The following is an 18611-nucleotide window of genomic DNA, read 5'->3' on the forward strand; positions in this document are numbered from 1 at the left end:
AAGCCCAATGAAGTAGGCAAACGTCTGGTGCCCGAAATATAATGTTTTTTGACAGGATCGTTTTTCGGACGAAACCTCACCAGGTATGGGTGTGAATTTGAACGTGTGAGTCCTCACTTCCACTGGTCCTGTCATCATACAAATCTTCGGTTTATGTGCAAGGTCATGCCCGCGTCTCTCCATATCACGGCAACACTTACACCATTTGGATCTGTGTATACTTGTTCAGATCTTTGTCGCGTAGAACGATTCTGTTATCTTGGAGGTACCTGTCGGCAAAACGGTATAAATCAGCCATATTAAAGGACGACCAGAAACACATAGAAATATTTGTAAGTTTATAAAAAACATCGGAATCCAGCTATATATGTATGTATATATATATATATATATATATATATATATAAGGTTATCGAGAACTGCGGAACCTGACATGGAAGTAGCGAAAACTTTGTGGGCGGAAAAGACGCGTGCCCAGCTTGGGGCTGACTGCAACAGTCACCTGAAAAAGACACGTGCCCGGCCTTGGGCTGACTGCAACAGTCACTGATGGACTGCCCCCGGCTACTTCCCCAGCGGCGCACCGAGCCTTATGTTATCATCAAAAATAATAAGCGCAAGTCATGGCATTCCCTGCTTAGAGGTGGACGAATGGGTCAGGAGGTGTGTGGAAACATAATGTCGAACTCTAGCCCACAACGATCGAGGACTTTCCCAATTGAGTCTTTCTCCTCCCTCCCTACCAGCCAGGTTCTAACCAATTCTGCCGAACTCCGTTCTCGGGGCGAGCCCTCGGATCTATGCGTGCTCGATACAATGTACGTACAGAGGGACGGTTCGATGTACGTGCAGAGGAGCGCTTTAGATCATATAGGCGCTTGTGTGAGGGACGGGATGGGAACTCCTGTGATTCAGGCGGTCATTTTCATGCTGCACTTCGCACTTCCGCGCGCACTCCCGCACGTCCGCGCGCAAACGCTGCTCTGCGGATCATTACGCTTCGCCCATCCACAGTCCCGGAACCTTCCACTGAAGATCATTACGTTTCGCCCATCCACAGTCCCGGACTCTTCCACTGCAGATCATTACGCTACGTCCATCCACAGTCCCGGACCCTTCCACTGCAATAGTTACGTTGGAAGTGCACCGCATGCGTGCCAGGCATGCCAGCCGGCTCATTAAAACTAGTCACGTACAGCGCTTCTCCAACACTTAACAAGTTCCCAAGGCTCCCGCGGCAACAAACAGGTAGACCCTGTAACCCCACTGCTAATCATGCATGGATGTGAGTCCACGCGGACTGGAGTGTCGAACTCATGAACCTTTGGAACTCGGAATCAAGCGAATTGAACCCTTGCATGCATGAATTAACCTCAGACTGAGCCTGACCAAATCGGGAAAACGCATGAAATCGAACTCGGAATCAGAGACGCAGACTTCAAGGACTCGGAGCCGTATTCTGACTCAACGATTCCGGGTTCGGTCGGGTTTGGAAGGCTTAATTGGTCTGGGATGGGTTATGCAAGCTTGTGCATTGGTCACTAGAATTTCGTCAAGGACCGACAAACACATTTATGTCCACGCTAGGCATGTGCACATGCGCACGTGCGCACATCTCAATATATATATATATATATATATATATATATATATATATATATATATATATATATGTGTGTGTGTGTGTGTGTGTGTGTGTGTCAATGCTGACTCGACATACCGTTAGATAGGTTTGTGGCCATAGTAGGATGAGATCAGGCTGGACTACGCGTAAGTTCGAACCATGCTTTACCATTTTTGTCTCTTGTAGTCTGGCATGTTCAGTCCTCATGATCATTCCTTATCCGTTGTGATCTATTATGAGACTGATGAGAACCGAAGTCATGGCTTTGGAAGCTATAGACGGGCTGGGGCTCGAAATAAATCCCAATGACTCGAACTAGGGCTCGAACTCGGACTGGGATTCCTGTGCCGTAGAAATAATTGAACTCGCACTCGAATTCATGCAATGGGCAAGGGCGAACTAGGGACTCGCGGCCAGACTCCGGGTATTAGAACTTGGACTCGACCCCGGACTCAGAGCTCTGGACAGGACCCATGCAGGCTGCTTACGGCTGTTCGCTCCCAGCCAGAAGATGCACGGGAGCTGACCACCAACTCGCCGAATATGACAGTGGATTTGATTGCGTACTTGCACTTGCGTGTGCGTTCGGTTCGAAGTCATGTCCAAAAAGAGCACGGAAAGTAATTTGACAAGAGTTTTTTGTGGGTTATCTGTTCGCTAATGTTATGAATTTGAATGCCAGACTGTTTGTGTAGGGATTTTAGGGGCTGCGAATAACATCCCAAGAAAAACTCTCTTGACATGACACATTTCAGGCGCACGAGCCACCAGGCCAAATGACACCAGTAACACGCACAGGAGCCTGGCCGCACTCACTCCGATCGATCGCTCGCTCTCGATGACCTCTCATAGATACGCTACTGATCGGCTTCAGGAGAGCGCAAATGGGAGAGCCTCATCCCTCTCTTGGGCTGATTCCTCTCCATGCGGTGTTCCACCTGACTTGAGGCACTTGGTAAGAGACCTTATTTTTGGTGCAATCATATGCTGTGATATAAATCGTTGAGATTTGTTTCCTGGTACACACAATTTTTTTGCCAGTCGTACATTCTTAACACTACGAAGAGCATGCAAAGTTTTGGTGTCGATATGGACCTTTTAGAATCCGCACATTATCGTGGCTGGAGAACGCAACGAGTTTTCCACCGTTGCGTGAGGCTTTACAGATGGCTCACGGCCCATTCATCAGCCAACAATTTTCCCAACTGTTCCATGTTTTTTGGAAATGACTGAGGCTAGAGACTCGTTCTATAAGATAGACGCCTCTTTTCTAAAAGCCAAAAGTTACTTGAAAGGACACTGCTATCGCTGGAAGTAGTAATCAAGATACAGTTTTGGGTATGCCCTTTGGATTTCTCCTGTAAGGTTTTAAATGCTGTCGGGCGTTCCTGTGACGTGGGCTGACACGACGCCCTGTCCTGAAGCAGGACTGATCAGCCCGCGCCAGCGGACTACCGGCTTTTCGCGGCGGGGCGACACCAGGCTCTCACGCCTCGTGGTAATATGACCGGGAGGACACCAAGTAAATGACGCACATGTGTGGAATCGAGTGAAGGGGCGTATGTAACAGGCATATGCGCCGCATGTGTCGGCATCAGCAGAGGTAGAGGGACCTCTTAAGGACACTGTACGTTGAGAGAGGGCGGGTGGAGGGTCCTTGCGGCGACAAAGGCTTCGGGAATCCGACCCCCGAACAAATCGGTGACCAGATAAGGGAGGGCCTTGCCGCACGCCCCTTCCCCTCCCCCTTCCTCCATAGTCGGTCTGTGAGTATGCAGCCTTTCAGAAAGCCAACGATGATTACACCCATCGCTCACTGACTCAGGACACTGAATTCTGACCCGAGTGACCCCATCATTTCTAAGAGATCGAGACAAGAATCCGACGCGAAAGTGATCGCACCTATCACCGGCCATAACTTACGCCTGGTGCCGTGACATTTATCGCGCGTCCGAGCCCCTTGTTGGCGCCGGGTTGTTTGAAACATCACGCATCGTCAAGAAAAGCGCATCTTGTCGCGATCTGCCTATGAGCCTGCTGCAAGTCGTAAGCAGCGCGGCAACACGAAGCCAAATTCACTGTATACCTGTTACAGAATGTTCACGGCGGCGATACCAATCTGCTTTCAGCTTCTGTTGGCAACACACGACAAACCTGAACTGGTTCAGAATTGTCGGGCCCCAGAATGAACGCGGCGCAATCGCTGGCGACAGGTGGCGGCGCAGTTATTGAATTGGCCGGGCGGCGGCGCAGCCGGCTGTACCCATCCACTGCACGGCTCGGCTAGCACGTCCCAATATCGATGGATCGCGGCCGGCGCTGAGGAGACGGCCCCAGCTGGCTGCCGCCCCCGCGATGTGCCGGCCGGAGGGGGGGGGGGGGGGGCTGTCAGTGCGCGCCGTGACTCCATAGGCTCCGGCGACTGCCGTCTCCTGCATGATTGGCCCTCGCGCGGCTGGGGATTGAGCTGGATCACCGGCGCTCGCCGCCGACACACCATGCACTCCCGGGAGTCGAGTTTACCATACGGCCTGCCGATCCCGTTGACCGAGCTCGTCTGCAACTTCGGCAAGCAGCACAACCACAGGCCCAGCACTCAGCTGCTGAGTTGTGGGCATGGGCGGAGGAGGGGAAGGGGCGTGCGGAAAAGCTCTCCCTTTGGCATTTCGGAAAATTGTTTTTGAGCATTGAGATCACCACGTCATACGCATGCATGGCGGTGGGCAGTAATGAAATGCAAGAGACGGCCAATGATTGATGAACTGTTTTCCCTAGGACGTGTTGCTTCGAGGTCGGTGTGCTCCTGCTGGTGGACAGCCGGTTACATTTGATGCAGCTTGTTTTGGACAGGAGACTATCTCTTCACAGTTGTGTCGAACAGCCCTTTCGGAAGAACTGCCTATGAAAGCACACCAAAAGGAACAATGCGGTTCTGCATTTATATCTTTGCGATGAGCCATACTCAAGAATTCCCAGTGACTTTGCCTGCTGTGCGTTCGCGCTAGAGTGGCCGAGTCATCAATCCTAGCATATTGACTGACGGAACTTACGTCGCATGGCTAACAAATCGTTGGTGTGATCTTATCGCTGATCCTGAACCCCACTGTGCGTGAATGCGACAGCACACAACGTGCAAAGCATGGGTGCACGGCTGTAACCCAGCGCCACCAAGGTTCCGCTCTCCTGTTTTGACATGAAGATGAAAAAAGAAACATTTCGTATTCTGTTTTGTTTGGGGAAATTTATGGGTTCTTTACAACGGCGATCGATCGATCTGAAGCGGAATGACCAGATGATGCCCTCGCCTCGACCCTTTCAGTAGGAAAATTTCCGCTGTACAGGAAAAGCTCACAGCTCTACTGACGGAAAGGAAAGCCAATGCTAGCCCGCCATGCGAGAGCCGCCCGTGTGTCGCCACAGCGGTGTGCCGGGGTCAGCCGGGGGTCGCACAGGGTCGGATCCCTGCCATCGGGGGACACCGGTGGCCGGGGCGAGTGGGGAGGGGTAAATATAGGAAGTCGCCGGCAACACAGATTCAGTCACGGACCTGGTGGAGTTCTAAATAAATCGCTTATCGTCCGATATCGCAGCCGGAAGGAATATTTCTGTTCTTTACCATCATGGGAGTGGTTCGGTTTTCCTTACCGATCTCCAATCCGTATCCATCACTCCACTAATGAGCGGCAGTAGAATGAAATCAGACCCCAAGAACTCGTCGACTAATTCCTCGGCTTTGCTACCATTCGTCGGATAAGGTCTGCACGTCGTTGCCTCACCATCGCAATATTAATGCCATGTAGTCCGTAATTAATAATTGGGTATCAATTCCAGGCCGCACTATTTTCGTCCTGTGTATCGGTTCCAATGTGCACGGATTTTGGAAATGTTTGACCTGGAAGGGATATTTCCCGAACGACAGTGGCAACTAGTGCTGAAGCGGGTGTGCGTTCAAGTACGTCCGAAACTGCGTCTGGACGAAGAAAAGCTACTTAACCCGGAGATAGTCTAAGACCAATGCCTTGCTGTTCTTTTTTACCTGTGTTAAATATCTCAACTATAGTAAATGACATGTTTTCGATCCATGACATGTCTTCGATCAACTTTACCCTCATCACAACGGTTCCCGTCAAGCTATATGTTGAGACGCGGTGATGGAATACGGTTAACATTTGGAAGATATAAGTTGATCGTGCTGAATTATCGGGTGTACGCGCTGCTGGAATGCTCGTGGAACGTGCAAACATACTTTATTGGCTCCGTGTGAGAAATCCAAATTTTACAAGTGGAAATGTCATCAATTTTATTACTGAGCCGGACATGGGCCCAGATTTTGGCGACCCGGCTTAACCATTGTTTTCAAACACAAATTCTTAAATGCTGTTAGACTGAAAAATAACACATAAATAAACAAAGTGGCGAGGCAGAAACGCAAAATGGCAATTAGTGCTAGAGACGGCGCGGTGGGCCGGCGCACGGCGCGGTACGGGGCTTGGCGGTACCTGGGGCTTCCATTAGTGGGCATGCTGAGCCACGGTCGGGAGAAACGTTTCTCCCGTTTAGCTTTGCTTAGTTTAGCCGCTCGGCCGAGCAGGACATGATGGCTGCAAGAGTGGAGACGGGTTTGTGCGTCGAAAGCCTCGCAGTGAGCGCCCCGGAGCGTGCCTGCGAGCTTATCAAGAGTAACGCTTTGTTTGCGCGTTTTCAGCACTGTACTGTTTTTTTGCCCGTTCTTCTGTTAAAATACACCAACACGCCGTCGAAAGTCGGATAAACATAAACAAACATTTTCAAACTGACAACGGTGCGAAAGCTGCCGTCACATACCTGTGCCGGTTTGTGTTGCCGATCACATGAGTTTGAGCCTAAATGAAGGGTACACCGACTTTGTGCTTGTTTTGGAACTGACATCATATCTTGACAATGCTATCAGATGGCCCATGTTGACGTCAATCAACGAACGGGACGCAGGTTATGCTATGGTGGTAATGTTGACCTGGGACCTGGGAATGAATGACGCTGGAGCCCAAACCCAACAACATCAGACCGCAGCACTTCTGCTGTTGCCATCGCGTTGTAAATACTACCGAACCGGGAATTTCAACAGCGAGATAGGCTTTTGGCGCAACCCAGTCCCCGCCAAAGTCTGCTCTAAGGGTGACTGAACTCAAGCGCTTTTCCTGGAACCTACGGCTGAAGGATCGGAAGGTCCGGACGTCTGTCAGTAAACACGGGCCCAACGCACTTTCAAGGTACTGACGACCTTCCAAAAGAGCTAGAAGCGTACAATTTTGATTCGTTTACGCCTGTTCCCATTCTCTGCATGACAATGCACTACGGAGCCGTAGATGCGAAGCTATCGTCACGGTGGTGCAGAGGCGAGCAACAATGCACTACGGAGCCGTAGATGCGAAGCTATCGTCACGGTGGTGCAGAGGCGAGCAACAATGCACTACGGAGCCGTAGATGCGAAGCTATCGTCACGGTGGTGCAGAGGTGAGCAACAATGCACTACGGAGCCGTAGATGCGAAGCTATCGTCACGGTGGTGCAGAGGCGAGCAACAATGCACTACGGAGCCGTAGATGCGAAGCTATCGTCACGGTGGTGCAGAGGCGAGCAACAATGCACTACGGAGCCGTAGATGCGAAGCTATCGTCACGGTGGTGCAGAGGTGAGCACTGATCCCAGCACTACCGCGCTCTCCCCGCAAGGCGCGTCGGCATCAACCTTAAGGACCGAATGAATACCCATCACTGCGGCATGTGTCGGTGATTAACACGCGCCTGGGTGGCCGGTTGGATACCCTTCGCTCGGGTGGGGGGCTAATTTGATCGCTCTGAGATCTCAGGAACTAAGAGAGCTGAAGTCACCAAATTTACAGGATGTCTTAACCTGTATCTGAACTCACTCAGGTGAAATTTCGAGGTTCCTAGGTCATGACCTTCGGGCCAAATAAGGTCAAACAAGGTCAAACTCCAGTTTGGTGTCCAAAGTACCCAAGAATCAATATATTTGCTCTAAGCAACGGTCACATGATCATTTTAGGTCAGTAACCTTGCTTGACCTTTTGGTCATGGTGACCGAAATCATACAAGACTGCTTAGAGTTGTGCATTGCAAAGAATACGCTAAACAGTATGTTTCTTAAAAGCAAAATGTTTACCCGGATCATTTTGGGCCAGCGACCTATTCTGACATTTGAGAAGTGCATGGAAGATGTATAATGCGGTTTCTGTTATCTATAAGTTCGAAATGAGCACCAGAAATTACCTTTTACAGCAAGCCCTAGAGAAACAAAGCAGGTTGACTATCACCTTGGTTTGACCTTCAAAACTGCACTTAGGTCAATGAAATTTCTTCATTCAATTGTTGCGTTGCCTAAGAAAGTAGCTCAAAGATGTATGGTCTCGTCTAACATTCCGTCGTTGCACCAGATTGAACGATTCCCTACAAACTGACTTCGCATAATCCATGACTTGACTTTAACCCGTCGTAGGTCAGCGACCTTACAAGGTACATCTTCAATTTTTAAAACCAGACTAATTCGCTACTTAACTGTCTACAGCCATGCAAAATTTGGCGTGGCTACGCCGCGCCGCTCGGAAACCATTCTGGAAAAATCTTTGGAGGGTTAATTTGAATCCCGCCCGAACGCGTGTTGATAATTCATGCACTGCAAAGCAATTCCCATGGAATAAAGGTAAAATGATACCTTTCTCGGTTACATATTCCCTCGGCCGGTCCTGCTCCCATGACGAAAGCGTACGATCAATGGCGTTTCACCACAAGGTCATCTAGGTGGGCACGCTTACAACATAGGGGCGCGCAGTCATCTGTCCCTGAATGGGCATGGGCAGCATATGGCGTGACGCAAAATAGAAAGGCAGGAAGTTAAGCAGTGGTGCAACGATGTCATAGTTAGTTACGTTAATAACGTTACACGAATAAGTGAGTGCGACTAAAATCACGACCAAAATCTCATGGACTTCCAGTGCTTTAGGTATATTTCAAGCCTAGATGATAAAGCGCAAATCGTTACTGCAAGGTCAAACCGTTGGTTACAGCAATAGTGCTACCAAACACCAAACAGCTCATTCGTTTGTCCCATCTGTTCAGCAAGCAATGCGAATCGAACCTATGATGCTCCAGCAGCACCATGTACAGCTGTGTACCTAATCAGATTGGATCGCTCAAACGGGCCCTTTGCAATACAAAATACATTCCTGGGCATTGCCTAGACACAACACGGCAGCGCTACAATGCTGACCTAAGCGTCCCTCTCGTATCCGTGACGTGCTCTGTGGCGCCTGGTTAACGAAAGGTCAGAGGCACGACCCCACGCCAGTCAGCCGGCTCAGTTTGCAAGGGGTACTCGAGCATGCCGACGGGGCAGCTCAGCTCGCCGCGCGCGCCTCCAGGAGCGGTTAGGCGGAACGATGTACTGTCAGAAGATGAGCGCAGCGGCGGCAGAGGCCTTCAGAAGCTGGGGGGGGGCCTGAAATCTGACGTCACTTTCTTTCCTTTTCATGCAACGATTATGTCAAACTCCGCCGAGTCTGGGGAAGCGCCTCACCCTCCCCTGCCTTCCGACGCCCGTGGATGAATCCCAAGCAGTGCAGATCCCACTCACCGCAAGGTGCGACCCGCGGTTCAGCTGGGCTGAGGCACTGGCCCCGAATGTCTCTATGGATCAGGTCATGTCTTCCAGGATAAGAACACGGTAAATTCTGGTACAGGGCGCTTCTGGGAGCCTCTTGCCAGTGCGTTCGATTCTGCCGATGGCCATGATCGCGTCGATTTACGCGTTCGCAGCGGGATTCCTCTCCCAGAAGTTTCTACGCCCTTGTCTTCACAGTCTAGGCCGCAAAATTAGCCTGCAGAATCACGGCAAAAGTTAGCGTTCGATGTTTTGCATACAATTTTACAAGGACGTTACTCAGATTCAGTCCACTCACTGGAACTAGAAAATTAAAAAAAACAGGGCGGAAATGGTTTCTCTTGGGGGAACTTATGAATAGCTAAAACTTTGCGCACAAGCCACTGCAGTGATCCGGGAAAGAGTAACTGGCGAGCAGCTATTCGCCGAAGAGCCTGACCTTTCTCAACTAAACTTCTTCTTCCTCTTCTTTTGTTGCATGTTTTTCAACTGAGCCTTTCCTAAGCGACTGACCTTTCAAGCCTTCGCTTCAATCCAATACATCTCTGTCAAACTCCACGAGTTTTAGGTCTTTCTCTCGCTGCCCTGGCGCCCTGCGTATCATACTGTTTATGTGGATCTGGATAGATGAATCAGAACCGTAACACCAGCCTAAGTGTAGGGCGGGCTCACTTTACGTCAAATCTGCTATGCACAACAACACCATTCACGAGGGAGTATGCCACATTTTGTACTTTTCACTTGAAGTTAGATCAGACACGTACGATTTGATCAGAAGTAGAAGTTTTCTCGAAATCCTTCTGAATAGCTCAGAATTCCGATTTTAAGTAGCTGCTCCTGCGAAAGAAATCTCGTTGGACACTGCTAACCACTATAAAAACGCATTTCCTTTTGTCTTGCTGCCCCAACTTTGTGTTTGGTAATGTTTGCAAGACGCTACTGTGTCAAAATGTTTGTGTAATAAGTGCCACGAAAGGTTGAAACACTCTGATTAAACAAAACTATATGCGAACATGAGGCTATTAACCCGCGAATTTGACGAAACGTTAAGCGATGACTTTGATTTCTCCCGTATGGTATTTACCACAGCTGCCCCTTTCGAAGCGTACTTGGGCTTTTTTTAAAGATTTGATCCGAACCCTTTGAAAGGATGGATTTCCGGGGATCAAAGCTCACGCTAAGCAGTGCTTGTTGTGTGAGCCCTGACCCCTACCACCCGATCGCTCAATTCCATGTCAACGGCAGAATTTGGTGGCGAAAGCTTAACGTGCCGCGATGTTCGGCACGGTCCGTCCTGTCCTCTGACGTCAGCTGACCTTTGGCACGACCGCTGCCACCGGCCGCAGGCCATACCTGTCAAGGGCAAATAGCGAGCGCCCTAAAGCGACTCGAACCCACCCGCCACGGGTGGGTGCATCGGAAGGAAGGCGCTCTAACCAATTGAGCCACCGGGACGGCTTTGGGAATGACAGCATTACATGATCCACAGTGACGCACTGGTTCAAACTTCAACCGATGCGTTTCCCGGTAACAAGGCTTAGCCGCCCAGTGGGCTAATCACATACGCCCCTTGTTTGCATCATTTAAGGTGCCACGGCGGTTGTCAAGACGATGACAGTCGCGATGACTGCAGGAAAGAAGTGTAGTAGTGTTTTGAAGTGTTGACAGCAAATTTGGAATTGAAAATAATTAAAATTGGAGTTCTTATTATGTCTTGACGCTACTGCAGTGGCACCATTCAGTTCATTGTACGTAATTGGTCTTAAGGTTTCACTAGAGTATGTTTTTGAAATGTGTCCAAAAAGTGAGGCACTTCTTTCAAGCTAAAACTTACGGCTAGGTGTGAGTCTAACGCACGTTCCTCTTCTGATTCCCAAGCTCATGCAGCGAATCCCCTGCTAATTTATCTGCATTTGACTGGTTGGTGCAAGGTCAAGAAAGGCTTGTAAAGCTGCAGACACATGCGATGAAATGCACAGAACTCGTACGAAGAGAGGCATTGAAGGTGGCGAGTGTAATAGCTTAGGTGGCAGCGAACCGGGTCCGATTCCTGGCCGAAGCTGGGGTGACAGCGACCCGCGTCCGATTCCCGACCGAAGCTGGGGTGACAGCGACACAGGTCCGATTCCCTGCCGAAGCTGGGGTGACAGCGACCCAGGTCCGATTCCAAGCTGGGGTGACAGCGACCCGGGTCCGATTCCCGACCGAAGCTGGGGTGACAGCGACACAGGACCGATTCCCGGCCCAAGCTGGGGTGACAGCGACCCAGGCCCGATTCTCGGCCGAGGCCTGGGGTGACAGCGACACAGGACCGATTCCCGGCCGAAGCTAGGGTGACAGCGACCCAGGCCCGATTCTCGGCCGAGGCTGGGGTGACAGCGACCCGAGTCCGATTCCCGGTCGAAGCTGGAGCGACAGCGACCCAGGTCCGATTCCCGGTTGAAGCTGGGGTGACAGCGACCCAGGTCCGATTCCCGGCCGAAGCTGGGACCCCTGGGCGTTAAAGGGAATGTTTCGCAATTATAGATATTGAAGCAAGCATCGCATATGGTGAAACAAGCTCACTTATACTCACTCGTATAGCTTTCAAGTGGGAAAGACTGCTCTAGACAGCACAACCTCCCGGTGGGTAATATGTTGCTCAATGCGGCACGGCTTCATTACGTCATCGTATCTTGCACAACGTTGACTGAGAGCCACTTGCGGGCCGTTTTATCCGGAAATCGCGCTCATAACGCAGGATATGAAGGCCTCAACAGTTTTAGTCGCATGGTTTATGGAATGGCAGGATTTGGATGATGTCACCATGACGTCATAAATGCCAAGGTCACCTTGACATACTCTCCCCGACATACCTTTTCCCATTTTCGCGGGGGTGTAGCTCGGAAACTAGAGGGGCTTAGGTCCTAAGAAGGGCAGGAGTGCGAACAACAACGAACGGTTTCCAAGATGGGTTTTTCATTTCAAAGCCCCATATCAATGGATGTCTGCGTACCCTCGAAATAGTGTCCTTGAAGTAGTCTGCATATCTTTGCGGGCGTGTAGCTCAGAAACTAGAGGGGTTATGTCTTAAAAAGGGCGGGGCTGTGAACTGCACCGAATGATCTTCAAGATTGTTATTTCAGTTTAAAACCCCATGCAAGTGTGGAACACTCTCTTTAATGGGACCACTGCAATCCCTGGCATCCCACAAAAGGGGCCACGTGATGACATGCGCCGCAAAACAAGGCGGACGAGCGCGACATCACAGGCAGGAGGTACACTGACAGACGGGTGACGTCCGGGCTGACGTTGCTGGGCACCCGGGTCAGGTTCCTGTTGCTGCACTCCAGCCGTGTTCGGTACGAGCAGCGGCACACCGAAGGGTACGACTTCAGACCTGTCGACAGACAGCGTGTCATCAGGGACTGCTCAGCCTCCGCGGGCAGCGCGTCATCAGGGGACTGTTCAGCCTTTGCGGACAGCGCGTCATCAGGGGAGTGCTCGGCCTCCGCGGACAGCGCGTCATCAGGGACTACCCGGCCTTTGCGGACAGCGCGTCATCAGGGGACTGCTCAGCTTCCGCGAACAACGCGTCTGCTCGGCCTCTGCGGACAGCGCGTCATCAGGGACTACCCGGCCTCTGCGGACAGCGCGTCATCAGGGGGATGCTTCGGCCTCTGCGGAAGATCGTCAATCAGGGGACTGCTCAGCTTACGCGAACAACGCGTATGCTCGGCCCTCTGCGGACAAGCGCGTCACCAGGGGACTGCCCAGCCTCCGCGGACAGCGCGTCATCAGGGGACTGCTCGGCCTCCGCGGACAGCGCGTCATCAGGGGACTGCTCAGCTTCCGCGAACAACGCGTCTGCTCGGCCTCTGCGGACAGCGCGTCACCAGGGGACTGCCCAGCCTCCGCGGACAGCGCGTCATCAGGGGACTGCTCGGCCTCCGCGGACAGCTCGTCATCAGGGGACTGCTCGGCCTCCGCGGACAGCGCGTCATCAGGGACTACCCGGCCTCTGCGGACAGCGCGTCATCAGGGGACTGCTCGGCCTCCGCGGACAGCGCGTCATCAGGGACTACCCGGCCTCTGCGGACAGCTCGTCATCAGGGGACTGCTCGGCTTCCGCGAACAACGCGTCTGCTCGGCCTCTGCGGACAGCGCGTCATCAGGGGACTGCTCGGCCTCCGCGGGCAGCGCGTCATCAGGGGACTGCTCGGCCTCTGCGGACAGCGCGTCATCAGGGGACTGCTCGGCTTCCGCGAACAACGCGTCTGCTCGGCCTCTGCGGACAGCGCGTCATCAGGGGACTGCTCGGCCTCCGCGGACAGCGCGTCATCAGGGACTACCCAGCCTCTGCGGACAGCTCGTCATCAGGGGACTGCTCGGCCTGCGCTCAGCTGGTTCGTCCGTGTCACTCGAGTGGTGAACCCGTTCACTTGCGATAATGACTGATCGATGGAGAACTCGGCTCGATGGGCTCGACGAAATACTGACTCCGTGCTCCCCAAGGAGTCCAGTGACGAGAACGTCACTGATGTATGCCGCGCAGAGATGTCGTCTGCGGGAGTCTGCTCCTAGACGAGGCATTTTCAGTGCGCCAATAATCGCAGATGATAATGAAGGAGCCACTTTGCCTGAGGCGATTCCAGATGCGTGTTAATAATGTTTATTTCTGAGTCTCAGTTTGGTAGGAATTAATTGGCTTTGGAAATGTCCCACTACGAATAAATTCTATCGTATTCAACATCAGCATGCGATGCATAGATATTGTGGACACTGAGACCCGTGGCGAACAAGAACTTAAACATCAATACGACCACATCAGCCCACGTCATCCACCGACTAAGAACACTATAGAAACGTCCGCAGTAACTAGCTCCGTACCAGAGCTGTGTTTCGAACCTCCGTGGACGGGGCACTGAGAACCAGTCAACATTATGAAGACAAAAATAGCTAACGTAACCAGCGTGCCTAAAGCTCATTTGCCAAACTGCTCAGATAAAACGAGCCGCGCGCCCCTCGATCAGCGATGCCGTGAAAGCTGGCAGCACTCAGCCTATCGCCGAGATCTTCCGACGGAATGGCCGACGGAGACAAGACACTAAGCCTGCCTTATGGATGACTTCGAAATGGCGCCGCCGACTGCGTCGCCGTTATCGCGGGGGTCGCTGACATGAATGTATGCCCATCCCGGAGTAGCCCTGGCACCGATCACCACCTGGCGATGTCCGCGCTACATCAAATGACTCGGTCCCGTCGAACCCGCCCGACGCCGCGTGGCGTGTGCTGGAATGAACCACCACCCTTACCCAGAGGGAGGTTGGCCAAGTAAGGCGTGGCCACAGGTTGGTGACGCATTACTAACGTCGCTAACAACGTTGTATAAGCTGATACCTCCTCTGGGATCGTCCACCCTCAAACGCCGGAGAAACGGAAGAATGTTTCGATGAACTCATCAAGCTTCTGAGCGATGTCCAGCACAAGAGAACTTCTACGTGTACCGAAGAGAAATCATTTCAACCGACGGGTTGAGGCCTCTTCAACATGAATGCACACCATCCGTGCGTCTGTATAATCCAAGGAACCACGGCCATCAAGGCTCTAAAATCGCTAAATCCATCGCGATCAGATACCAAGTCCCGGTTCTAAATGTGTGGGCCAGTAAGGCCCGTCGTGCAGCGTTTAAGGAGCGAGGCGATTATGGACGCGAAGTTTGGCGATTAGCATCATATAAATGACAGAGCAAGCCAGACTAATGGACTCTGCCACACTTGGAAACCGCAAAATGGGTTTAGTCCAGTGGCACCGGAAGTTCTACCAAGTTGGGAGGCGTACATTTTTGGTCGTTTCTTATCAGCAAACGCCCGTAAGGCCAAGTGCAAAACTCGTAGGTTGGGGATCTCAGCCCCCCGCGGCTCTCGGTTCACGCGCCCCTGGCTTGACCAAAGCACTGCGAAAGCTGTTTGTAGTGACCGCTTAGCAGGCAAAGGTTGAAGCGTTCGTTTGAAGCGATGGAGCGTTCGCACGCAACGCAACAACACGTTTTGCATGAAAGCTGGTTGGCTGCATGTGCTGCTCAGCCTGGCGGTTCCCGTCAAAGAAGTCAACGAGCCGTGGTCATTGAGGCTGTTGACGCCTGGGGCCCAAGTACGGTGGAAAATGCACATGTTTTTGATGGTTGATAGTAAGGGTGAAATGGAATAGGCGCCCATGTAGATTTATGGTTTGCTCTTTCAGCTTAAGTCACGACATGTCCTAATTGTGGGTTCGGTTTCGAAAAGGTGGCATTACACGCATCCAAGAAAATCTGGCCTTCTTTACGCATATGCTAATCTATCTGACAAATGGCATACATGCCTTCCAATATGTATATAGCTTGTGTGCTAGATCGGTTAAATCGTTGTATATTGCATATACATGATCCTCGTCTTATTCGCTACATACATCAGCATATAGGCCATAAGAGTGACCCACTCAACAAGCTCTTTGAGGCAAAGATGCTTAGCTTGCTGTGTGTTCGTATCATGATCTGGGATGAGGCATACCGTACCAAAAGAATGACTGCAGGTGTAGTACGAGGAGGACGAGATGAACGAAAAACGACAAAAAACATGGAGCACGGCCCTGGGGAATCAACTGCTCTTGTATGGCAAGCACTACATTTTGTTTTAGTGACGGATATCGCTGATCGCGTTTTGATTTCTTATCTAACGACGTGGACTTCTTTGCTGATCTGCCAAGAACATGAACACCTTCAAAAATAGCAAGCCTTTAGAAATCCGTCGACTTTTGGGTCAGGAGATAGTAAAAACAAGGGCCCTTGTCACTCCTGAAGAAAGTAGGCTCACGCATACTTACTGCAGTCGTCTCGCGTGCCATCCATCGTGAAGTTATCGTAGATTTTCGGTGAGTACTGAGCGGTGTTCTGCTTCTTTCGTACTGAAACAAACAAAAAGGTATTTTCTAACTTCCTCCATATCTTGTTTGCAGACAACACAAATATGACACTTTGTCAGGCACTCCATGAACGTCGAGGCCGATCAACATATGACACAAGACATGGTGAAAATGTCCTAACAACTTCATTAAAGGAGTGAGTTCGTGATCACTGAAACTCGATATTCATCTGTCCAAAACTGAAGTATCATCACCACAGAGTACACTACGTGACACCCTGTGACTGACTGCATCCTTCGCCGTCCTCGTCTTCTCCATTTTCGCAGTGTTCTTTGCCGTCGCACAGGAACGCTCTGTAGGTGCAATACTTGGCCTCCTGGTCCACTATACAGATGTACACCGTGTTCGCCGGACACTCGCCTGCAAACACAAGGATTCGAGGTCACACGCAGCTGCACAATGGGAGAATCGATACGGATCTGGCCTGGAGCTAAACCAGGTGTCGAGGGACTCCGAGGACGGTCTGGCTCCGCTCTCTCACCCCCGCACGCGTGGCGGTGCGCGCGTCTCCCGCGCATAACGGCGCCCTCACGTGACGGTACGCGCGTCTCCCGCGCATAACGGCGCCCTCACGTGACGGTGCGCGCGTCTCCCGCGCATAACGGCGCCCTCACGTGACGGTACGCGCGTCTCCCGTGCATAACGGCGCCCTCACGTGACGGTGCTTGCGCCTCCCATGCATAACGGAGCCCTCTCGCGACGGTAAGCGCGCTTCGCGTGCATAACGGCGCCCTCTCGTGACGGTGCGCGCGTCTCCCTCCAAACTGTAGGCAGCGGGAGCCGACCGACATCGGCCACTGGAGGTCTTCAAACGAGAGGGCGTATGAAGGCCGGGCAGCCGCAGCCTCCGCACACTAGAGGATTTCACGGTTGGACTACTCCGTGGCTACCCACATAGATGGCTAACGGGATGGTTCGGATGCACATTTTGGGGGAAATTGTGGGCATGGGTGAAGGTATGGGTAGAGTTCTCACGAGGTGCCGGGTGCATGCTTAAATAAATGTTATATGATGTAAATGCTTGCGCGTGTTGGCATGTTTGACTCCATTCACACAACGTATCTAATAATCAAAGCAAAATGATACGTTTGAGCGTGCACCATTCTGAAACTTTTTCGGTAATTGAGAACAAAACTGCTGAATAAATGCAAGCGGTTTGGCAACAGGCGGGCACAACTTACTAGGAATGAATGCCGGCTGAGTTTGGCGGTAGCCCATCGACAGCGGGCGAATCAAGCAAAGGGTATCTGACTCGTGAGTGCCTCCACCACACGCCAAACAAAGACTTGCCCTGCCAGCGCCCCAGCTGTGCGCAGCCCGCGACCTGAGCAGGCCGGTGGCCTGCATCCGAAAGCATCTCAGCGCAGCAGCCGCAACGCAGCAGTCCGCGGCACCGCACGTGCAACACATGCCCGGCCGCCGCTCATGCGCCGTTGGTCGCAATGCAGTGCTTACAGTGCCCCGCTGCAGGGCTGAGCCCGCGCGACGGGGCTATCGGCGCTGATAACCTCTCGTGTCAGATGGCCACGGAGGGATGAGGGAGTCGACGTCGGAGACGAGGACACACGTCGATGCATCGGGAATTGGGGCAGACGCGTCGGTATATCGTGTCAATGGGAGAGAGCAGGACGGAACCACGCGCGGCCACGCCGCGCGGTCCGGAAACTACTCCAGAAAAGCCTTCAGGGTGAGGTGATTTTGCCCCCCACCCAAGCGCGTGTTAACCAAGAAAGGGCTCCTTTTGGGGCAAGATTCAGACTAGCTGATATACCCCACTGACAACTTTGCCATTCTTTTATGAAAACCTGATATTAGAAACCCAGAGCTGTTTAAATTCATAGCACCTTTCAACATATGTTATCGGTGTGCTCTACATGCGCGCATCTGAAAATGGCCTCACATGTTACGAACCGAAGTACAGCCTGCCCTGATGATATGCTGCTTACAGCGGTGTCACATGCAGTAACATTGTCGTGTAACCTCACAGCATACTTCTCTGTTAATAAATATGCTCATCAATGCGTCATAGTTTGATAACGTCATCGTACCTTATACAACATTGAGTGAGAGCCGGTTGACGGCCGTTATATATGGAAATCCCGCTCACGAAGGCCAAATATGAACACCTCGGCAATTAAACCTTTATTGGCCCTAATCGCCACATGGTGTATGGGATGACATAATTTGAATGACGTTATATATATATATATATATATATATATATATACACCTTTATGACGATATGCCTTTCCTCATTGTCACGGACGCGTAGCTCAGAAACTAGCGGGCCTCATTCTTAAGAAGGGCAGGATTGTGAACAGCATCGAAAGGTCTTCAAGATAGCTTATTTCAGTTAAAAACCCTATATAAATGTGAAACACTCCCTTTAA

General features: G+C 51.6%; 1 protein-coding gene across 1 annotated transcript in view; it reads right to left on the bottom strand.

The window, feature by feature from the left end:
* LOC119093947 (relaxin receptor 2) overlaps positions 1-18611 on the bottom strand; it is a gene marked incomplete in the record, with an annotated part of 147717 nt that overhangs the window by 69873 nt on the left and 59233 nt on the right. The window contains 4 exon segments of the mRNA XM_037216969.1: positions 201-269; positions 12547-12658; positions 16123-16203; positions 16450-16581. Coding sequence (XP_037072864.1) covers positions 201-269; positions 12547-12658; positions 16123-16203; positions 16450-16581 — 394 coding nt within the window.

This window comes from Pollicipes pollicipes, unplaced genomic scaffold, assembly GCF_011947565.3.
Source record: "Pollicipes pollicipes isolate AB1234 unplaced genomic scaffold, Ppol_2.1 Scaffold_4002;HRSCAF=4701_pilon_pilon_pilon, whole genome shotgun sequence".
Taxonomy (NCBI): domain Eukaryota; kingdom Metazoa; phylum Arthropoda; class Thecostraca; order Pollicipedomorpha; family Pollicipedidae; genus Pollicipes; species Pollicipes pollicipes.